We start from the raw sequence: 8,731 nt of genomic DNA, 5'->3' as shown, positions 1-8,731 counted from the left end.
TGGCGCGTCAGCGATCAGCAGCTGCCATTAGCATAGGCCGCCCCGCCCCGCGCCCCCACATTGGAATATTCATGAGGGGGCGGGGCCGGCGGGGCACGGGCTGCGCAGCGCCGAGCACGGCGGCCGACGGACACGCGTGGGACCGCGGCGATCACTGCCCACAGAAGACCTGCCTCTGCCAGGCGGCCCAGCCCGGCTGAAGGGGGGGGGAAGGCCTGGTGGGAGGCGGCGGCGGCGGAGGTCAGAGGAAGGGGTTTGTCCTCCCCCCATTAGCATCTCCGTCCCTCCGCAGCTCCCCACGGACCCTCACCTACTGAGGGGCCTGACCCGATACCCGTTCCCACCAGGAACAGGAGCAACTGCCAGGCTTCTTTTACTTAAAAAAAAAAAAGTAAATTTTATTCAAGAAAAACAAAAGACACGCCACCCTCCCCACCGGACGGACCTGGCTCCACAGTTAAAAACTCAGGGCATTTCCCTTCCCAAAGGTCACAGCGCCCCCAGCCCGGCACAGAGCACCTGCATCTCAGGTCCCCCTGCAATCCGCCTCTGGTGCAAGTTCATCGACGACCATGGGAAAATGCAGGGTTGCTGTGCCGGGTCCCAGGGCCAGCCCCTGGTCCCTGCTCCCGCTGCAGCCCAGATAACCCTGTGGAGGGTCGCAGCCTCCTGGCTGGCTCCCTCCCTGCATCAGCCCTGCTGTCCCCACATGCCTGTAGCTGGCTGTCCCCGCAGAGATGGGGGCAGGACGGCGTGGACAGGGTGTGGGGTGCAGGACAGGCGTACAGGGGTTCAGGGCGCACCTTCAGCATCAGCAGTGCTTGCACTAGGGGCACACATCAGCTGCAAAGAGGGCCAAGAGCTGAAATCCCTCCCTCCCAAAAATTCACTGCATGTTTGCCTCCCTGCGGGGATGCCCTGCGGTAGCTGCCCAGGAGAGTGGGATGCCATGGAACTGGGAAACGGTGCCATCGGCCTTTTCAACCATGGCTGGCCCATGAAACACACGTTGCTTGGTAAAACAGCTGCTGGAAAGAGGGGAGAGCTGATCCTGCAGAGGTAGCAGCAGGGCAGAGACCAGGTATAAACCGGGTGGGCGGGGTGCCAATGAGATCACTGTCTTAAAAAAAAAAACAACCAAAAACCCCAAAACTGAGAGAAGCAGCATTGCTCATGAGGCTGTTTGGCATGACGCGCTCCCCAACTCACCCATGGTGGAGGAGGCACGTTCAGCATGGGACGCCCTGTGCTGCAGAGGGGAGGGCTCCGCCACAGCGTGTCCCCCTCACCCTACCCCACCACGGGTGGCAGCACCCCGACCAGCCCAGGGAATGGCCCCGCTGCCTTCCTGTCTGTGCTTTGGTTCTGTGGAAGGGGTACCCCACTTCAGCTCCTCCCAGCCCCACTGGGGCAACCTACCAGCACGACCACCCAACCCCTGCTGAATGAAAGGGAAAGGCAACAAAACAAAACCCACGGCACAAATGGAAAGGGGACCACTGGGCACCGGCCCAAGGCCACCAAGAGCGAGGGACCTGCTCCACATCCCGGCGGCATTGCCCCTGCCACGAGGCACAAGCCCCCCCATGTTACAGCTCCGACTGTGAGCGGGAGATGCGCGGGCCCTTGCGGATCTCCTTCCGCTTCTCCTCCTTCTTCCTCCGCTTCTCCTCCTCCCGCAGTGCCTTCTGGAAGGTGTCAGCGCTGGGGAAAAACTGCGGGGTGACAGCGGGGGGTCAGCATGGGGGAGCCCCTGCAGCCTCCCAGAGGCACAACCCCCTCAAACCCACCGACGCCGACACAAAAGCCCTGCGGTGCCAGGGGTCTTGAGATCAGATGCAGCACAAGGCGAAGGGGCCCCAGCGTTCCCATGGGGCAGGTGGTCACAGGAGGGGGGGAGATGGCACTGGGTGCCCAAAGCCGACCGCAGCCCAGCTGGGGAATTCAACATGCGTGTTTCAGCCATGCTTCCTCTGTGCTGGGGTTTTTTGGCCGTTCCCCACCAAGCCACCCACTCCCTTCCCCAGCTGGCCGCCTGGAGCTGTGACAGAAAGAGGGAGGGACGGGGAAGCAGGTCGAGCTGCTGGCTTTGCCATCTTACCTCAGAGTGGTCCGTTTTAAAGGGATTGCGGTAATCGGCCGATTTCTCGCTGATTCCCAGCTCCTGAGCCATCTGCAGAGCAAAGCGGAGACCGCGTCGGGGAGCGGTGCCTCCCACCCACATCCCCCCCTTGCAACCAGGGTCCCCTCCTCCCCACCAGCCCCCTCTACACTCTTCCCCTATCCCTCAGCCCAAGGACAATCCTCAGACATGGGGTATGCTCCCCCTGCCCTCCTTTTACCCTAAAAACCTCACCCCCAAGCCCCAGCAGCAGAGAGGGGACAGGGTGGGGGGGACGAGGGGGACCAGGAGCCGTACCAGCCCCAGGACCTGGGAGTGGGGTCCCTGCTCAAACACGCCCGTCAGGTTGCAGAAGCCAATGCCCCAGCGGATGAGGCTGTTCCAGTTGGAGTTGCGGTCGAAGTAGTGGTGCACGATCTTGGGGAAGCGCAGGACGACGTCTCCGAAGAAGGCAGTGTTCTCCACCACATGGGAGTATGCTGTGGGGACAGCCATCAGCCCCATCGGCACACATGTCCCATTCCACTAGCACCTACATCCCCACCAGGAGGTGGGGAGGCTGAGGGCAAACGGGTAGGCTCCCCAGTACAAACTGGTCAGAGGCAGCAATAGGGTCTCCGACAGACAAGGGACCAGTCCAGGTCTGGTCTGGGTACAGAGGGGTTTTGTACCTACCCTGGCACCAGGCCCAGGAGGAATGTTGGCGATGCACCAGAGTACTAGTAAAGGGAGGGGGATAAGGACTGGAGAGGACCTACCATCCTTTATCTTCTCATCCTGAGGGAAAGGCCCGTCGGGAGGCACATCAGCAGCGATGAGCACAGCCCGGGAGTCCTCCAGCACCTGCCAGAGCCCTTGGTTACTGCCCCATCCTGCTGGCCCCTCCCTGTACCCCAGGGGTGCTGTCCCAGCCGCTCTGCTTTGCAGCCCCACAGCGTCCTCCCTTCAGGTCCTACAGCCCACCCGCCCACCCAGCTCTTCTCTTTCACCCCTCGGCTCTCCCTGCTTCTGCCCACCCTCCCCAGACCCATGGCACACCGAGCTGGCCCGTGCTATGGCTCACTTTGAAGAGTCCCTTGAGCATGATGTCAATGATTTTGTACTGCTGGTTGACATCATTGAGCTCGATCAGGTTCTTCAGGGCGTTCATCTGGTCCTTGCGCTTCACCTCAAACAGCTTCTTATCTGCACTGCCATCAAGGGCACCACCGGCATGCTCCTACCATGCTCCCACTCTCTCCCTCCACCAGCCATCCCGCACCATCCCTGTCCCCTCAGTTCTCCACAGGGTGCCTGAGGGCTGGGTGGGAGTGCCTAAGCCAGGATGAAACGTGGGTTTCCAACCCAGACTTTGCCCAGACACCCCAGCAGGGCACTTAACAACGCTGGGCACTCATGGAGAGCTTTCTACTTGCCAGCCCCTGCTCTGGCTGATGGGCTGGAGGATGAACGTGAACTCCCACCTTCCTCATACATGTCTCCACAAGCACACGTATTAAATATCTTTTCATAATTTGCCTGTTTGCCAGGGGATGCCGCTGTGTGCTGGGAAGGGCTTGCATTAGCCCTTCCTAGCACATGATAAACACCCACAACGCAGAGTGAGTGCTGCAAGCCCAGGAGCCCTCTCCCATCATCCCAGCTGGTGACCCCAAAGCACCAAGACCTGCAGGCATGCTCTGCCACCCGGCTGGCCATGCCACTCCCGAGAGCGGACCAGGATACATGCTTGGCACCCAGCATGCTGGAGCAGAAAGGAAAAGCACCATGCTTGGGAGAACACTAGGCACAGCTGGAAAACCCACCTCCGCTCCTGCACCGAGCCGGGCACTTGGTTAGCAAACCCAGGAGCTCGGCTAAAGCCCTCTACAGAAGACCAAGGAGGTAACTGCCCAGTGGTTCTGGGTCTTCTCTCTTACACCCCCCTGTGACCCTTTCTGTGGTCTCTGACCCTTTCCCGGCACGCGAGCTCCCTCCAGCCTCAGCAGGCACAAGGGTGTACGCAGGGCATGAGAGGCAGGCCGCAGAGAAGGATACAGATTTCCAAGCCAGAGTCCACCCTCTGTTTTTCCAGGTCTGCGAAGCTACCCTGGGACAGCAGCAGAGCCAGCAGAAAGGGGCAGATGAAGAGAAAATCCATGTCGGCTGCCGCAGCCTGGAACAAAATGGACCAACAAAACCAATGACCAGTGAGGAGACTTACCAAAGAGAGAAGTCACATGAGCCTCTCAAGACTGAGGGCACATCGCCCTTGGCACCAGGGTTCTTGCCCGTCTCTCCCTTGTCCCCACAAGGGGTTTGAAGGAGACAGTGGTCAGAGCAGGGCCATGGGGCGATGCTGCAGCCAGCCCGCTCTCCCCTGTGAGAGAAACCCTGCTTTCCCCCTCCCCTCTACCTGCCTCCTCTGCTGCTGGGCACCGGCTGAGCCCCCAGGGATCTGACTGAGCACTGACCCAGCAGAAAAATTAAGTCCTACCCCTTTTCCCAAAAATAACAGCCAGCATTTTGCTGGGTTTGCAAGTTAGAGCAGCCCAGCAACCAAAGCAGCAGGGCCGAAGGGAGAAGAAGGTGGATCGCTGAAGGGCTGAAGTCTACCTCTCCTTCAAGCACCAGGCTTGACCATCTCACTTCACCTCTTGGGATGCTGGTACCTGGACATTTCCCCTCGTTACAAGCTGGGTACCAGCTGCGAGCCACACACCAAGAAGCAGCAGTTGGGTGACCTGGTGGTAACTCCCCCCTTGCCCCAAGCATGTCCCTCCCCAGGTGGAGCCTGAGACTCTGCAGAGATGTGGTTGAGCAGAGCTGCTCCAGGCCACGAGGATCCCTCAGATAGAGGCAAGGTGCAGAAGAGAGACTAGAAGAAAAGGTCCTTGAGAACAAGGACCCTGGTCCCTGGGCAGCCTAGACCTCGAAAAGGAGAGCATTACCTCAGACTCCAGGCAGCAGGACATGAGGCAGCCTGTCCACAGGGAGGAGGTTTCTGCAGAGCCAAGCAGCGGCCACCAGCAATTACAGAAGCAGCAGCAACTCCTTCAAAGGCATTCCCCGAGCCACCTCCCACTCCCGAACTGTCCTTGCCCTGCCGCCCCACTCCCCTTCCGAGCCTGAGCGCACCTCCTGGCCAAGCCTCTCTCTGCGATGCCCTAACACTGGAACAGAAACAAATCCCTTCTTCACACCAAAGCTAGGGGTTTTTTTCTTGTTGTTTTTTTTTTTTTTTTTTACAATTACAATTTGTTCAACCTCAGGCCCATGAGCAAGACGGAGCAGGCAGCACCGGCAGCTCTCCCAGCCCTGTGAGAAGGATGAGCAGTAGCTCCCGCTCCCACCACACACCTCCTGCCACCAAGGCTGAGCCCAGCGCCCTCACACCCCCAGCATGGGCAGGGAAACAGCATCAGGCAAACACAAGAAACCTTCTGCATTAATTTGTTGTTGTGCTTTGCAAAAGGCAGTGCCCCTGGAAGGGAACAAATGAGAGTAATGACAACCAACATTACAGAGGAAGATATGGCTGCCCCCGGTGTGGGCTCAGCATCAGGTCCCGTGTTTCGGACGCAATGCAAAGCCAGGACAGCAGCACAAGCCTCCCACGCCAGGCCCAGGGTCTGCTCCCTCTGTCCACTGTGGTGTGAGGCTTAAGCCATATTCCAGCCACCCTGAAGGCTGCAAAGCACACTGACATGCCGAGGATGTAAGGAGAAATTCTCCAGCTTGGGCAAGCAGATGCTCTGCTGGACCCACCAGCCTGACCAGCTTCCAAAAGACTGCTTCACCCTGCCAAAAACCATGACCCAAAGACCTGAGGCCTGGCTCAGCAAGGGGGTGCAGGTTCCCCTTCTGCAGAGCCCCCCACAGCTGCTCGCTCCCTCCCAAACTCTTGGGGAGGAGGAAGAACAGCAACTCAAAAGCACAAACTGTGACTGCCCTGGGACCCAGGCTCCTGTTTGCCCCTCAGATGGGACACACGGCTGTAAGGACCAGGCTACCTATTGGCCATGCTCATGGAGAATCGGAGAGAGACGTTGGAGGCAGCTGGTGACCTCCAGACCAGGCTGAAAGGCAAAGAGCAGAAATGCTGCCCGCAACAGCTCCACCACGCTGCCCACAGCAGTCCCAGTGTGCCCGGTCAGGGCAGGGGCTCCCACATCTCCCACTTCCAACACAGGAGCCAGGTGGCTGGGGGATGCCCCGTGGCTGCTCTGAGGAAGAAGATGTTGAGCTGCAAAAAAACCTGCTCAGGCAGCAGCAGAGCAAAACACGGCTCTCAGCGAAAGCAGTTGCCGGCCAGCTGGTTGCTGCAGCAGAAAGCTCACCAGCCTGCCTGGCTGCCCCCAAGTCTCGGAACAAAGATGGGCTTTTCCAGAGACACAACAGCAGATGCTGTGGTATAGATGGTTAGTGTTTTCAATGAAAATGTTTTTAATGACTTTACAAATCCTCCTGCAGCAGCCCTACAGACTGTGCCATGCGACAAGGTCATAAGACGTGGACTGGAGAACCATGCCATACCAGAAGCCCATCACCTTTTCATCTGACCCCTTCCCTGCTGACACTCATTCCCACATCGAAGCTACTGACCGTTGTCCATCAGGGCTGAAACACCCCAGTGCAAATGAAACAGGAGCCAGTTGTTGCCCTTGCCCGTAGGGAAAGTGAGGCTGCTGGTGCCATGTGACACCAGCTTGCACTTATTTCCCTTCACTGCCCTGCCCATTTCACCCCATCTTAATAGCAGAGGACATTCCCTCCTCCCCAGGCTGGACTGTGAAAGCGCAGGGATGCCAAAGCTTCTTGCAGATGTTCCTCCATGCTTTCCCCACGAACCCTCCCTTGTGTCTTCACACCCGCTGAGGAACGAGATGAGACAGAAACACCGCACAGCTGCTCCTCTCTTTGCTCCCCGCTCCTCCCTGCACTGATCCCTGGCAGCTCTGCTCGTTGCTCCCAGAGCAGTCTGGGGAGCCAGGGCCTGGCCTGATGCTGCAGATGGGAAGGAGTTTCCACCAATATTCCCTTGCAGCCCCGGCCAGCTGGTTGCTTCAGCAGAAAGCCCACCAGTCTGTCTGGCTGTCTCCCATCCTCTTAATTTAGACGTGTTTTTCTAAAGGCATGACAACAGATGCTGTGTTATAGATGGTTAGTACTTCCCATTAAAATGTTTTTAATGACTTTATAAATTCTCCTGCAGGAGCCCCATCTGAACAGAGCATCCCCAGGATTTATTCACTTAATGAGCTGGCAAGGCAGAGCCGCGCTACCACGCTTCGGTTCTCAGGAGGGACTTTCACAGGACCTCCTTCCCCTCCACAGGGCACTGAAACGCAGGGGGAAAAGCTTGCCCCAGGAGCATGCTGTGGCAAAACAAGGAATGAAAACTCTCTGTCCCATGAATACATCGCGAGCCACTCCCCCGACAACCAGATGAGGATTGTCACAGCTGAACCAAAAGCTTCAGAAGTGAAACCTGGGCTGCTCAGACTTCTGCTAGGACATTTCTATAAAAGGCTTACAGGATCAGCTGCTTCAGTGAAACAACAACGGCCGTTTACATCTGCTTGCCTCCAAAGTCCCTTAACCACCAAAACCAGAGCTCCCGGACCATAGCGACAGCCACCAGCCGGGGTTAGGCAGCCCTGACCAAAACCAGCGAGCTGCTGTGATTCCCACCAGGGACGGGTCCGTCCCGATCCCCTTCGTCCCTCCCGTCCTGCTGGGGGGGTCGGCGGCACCCCGAGGGGCTCAGGCGGCCGCGGGCACAGAGAGACGGGGACTCTCTTTCAAGCACTGCTGAAAGTAAAGGCAATCGCACGGGGACAGAGGCGTGGAAAGAGGATTAGCCGAGACTATCCCGCTGGGAAACCCACCCAGAGCCGTGTCAAGTGGACGCAGCAGGCAGCACGCGAGGGGATGAAAACCCACGGGCGGAGGGGAGGGCTGCCTGCCTCCCCGTGCTGCCGGCGGGCTGCTCCTCACCCGGCTCCGACACGGGGCTCCGGCAAGGGCGAGGAGGAGGAGGAAGGAGAGCCGGCAGCGATGGCAGAGCCCTTCGGGCAAGGGCAAAGCCGTTTAGCCAAAGGTCCAGCGAGGCACCCGCGGGGCCGCACTGCCCGCCCCGCTCACCGGCCGCCCCGGCTCCATGGGCGGGCTCCCCTCCCTCCCTCCCTCCCTCCCTCCCTCCCGGGCCTCACTCCGGCAGCGGCCGGCGGGAAAGGGGGCAGCGGCCACTCCCGTCCTGCCCCCGTCTCCACCCTCCCCTCCTGCCCCGCCACGGCCCGCTGAGACCCCCGGGGAGGGGAGAGCTCCGGCTGCCCCCCGCAGGCTGCCCCGCCGGGGCCGGGCCCCCCCTCACCTGCGGGCCGGGTACCGGGGCCGGGATGGGCGCTCACGCCCGCCGCGCTGCCATGCCGCCGCCGCCGCCGCTTCCCCGCCCCGCCTCGCCGTGTCACTTCCTGAGCTCCCGCCCCGCCCCGGCCCGGCCCCGGCCCCGGGGGGGCTCCCGCGGGCGGTGCGGGGCCGGGGCAAGCCGGCAGCCGGGCCCCGCTCCCTCGCCCGGCGGGGCCGCGCCCGCCGCTCTGCCCCGCGGCCGGAGGGTTCGCCCCGGCT

At 60.3% G+C, this 8,731-nt stretch overlaps 1 protein-coding gene across 2 annotated transcripts; it reads right to left on the bottom strand.

The window, feature by feature from the left end:
* Positions 1 to 368: 368 nt before the first annotated feature.
* Positions 369 to 8,602, bottom strand: CCDC134 (coiled-coil domain containing 134). 2 transcript variants are annotated; one of them, XM_074826796.1, is made up of 7 exons: positions 8,478 to 8,602; positions 4,160 to 4,277; positions 3,186 to 3,307; positions 2,881 to 2,965; positions 2,420 to 2,601; positions 2,102 to 2,173; positions 369 to 1,715 (listed from the first exon to the last, which is right to left on the bottom strand). In XM_074826796.1, exons 2-7 carry the CDS (start codon positions 4,260 to 4,262, stop codon positions 1,590 to 1,592), a joined length of 690 nt encoding a protein of 229 aa, XP_074682897.1. In that variant the 5' UTR covers positions 4,263 to 4,277; positions 8,478 to 8,602; the 3' UTR covers positions 369 to 1,589. The 2 variants fall into 2 exon arrangements, with proteins under 2 accessions (XP_074682897.1, XP_074682898.1); XM_074826797.1 differs by having other exon boundaries at positions 2,432 to 2,601.
* Positions 8,603 to 8,731: the final 129 nt, after the last annotated feature.

The sequence above is a fragment of the Strix aluco genome, chromosome 5, assembly GCF_031877795.1.
Source record: "Strix aluco isolate bStrAlu1 chromosome 5, bStrAlu1.hap1, whole genome shotgun sequence".
NCBI classification, from domain to species: domain Eukaryota; kingdom Metazoa; phylum Chordata; class Aves; order Strigiformes; family Strigidae; genus Strix; species Strix aluco.
Note: the sequence above shows the minus strand (reverse complement) of the source record. Positions and strands in the feature narration are given on the sequence as shown.

Bases quoted from the DNA above. Each gene is read 5' to 3' on its own strand.
- CCDC134 (XM_074826796.1), bottom strand. From the start codon at position 4,262: ATGGATTTTCTCTTCATCTGCCCCTTTCTGCTGGCTCTGCTGCTGTCC. The intron at 3,308-4,159 runs GTATCCTTCTCT...ATGGCAGTGCAG, and splicing joins GGACTCTGGCTTGGAAATCT to ATAAGAAGCTGTTTGAGGTG. The intron at 2,174-2,419 runs GTACGGCTCCTG...TTTGCTCTGCAG, and splicing joins ACTCCCAGGTCCTGGGGCTG to ATGGCTCAGGAGCTGGGAAT.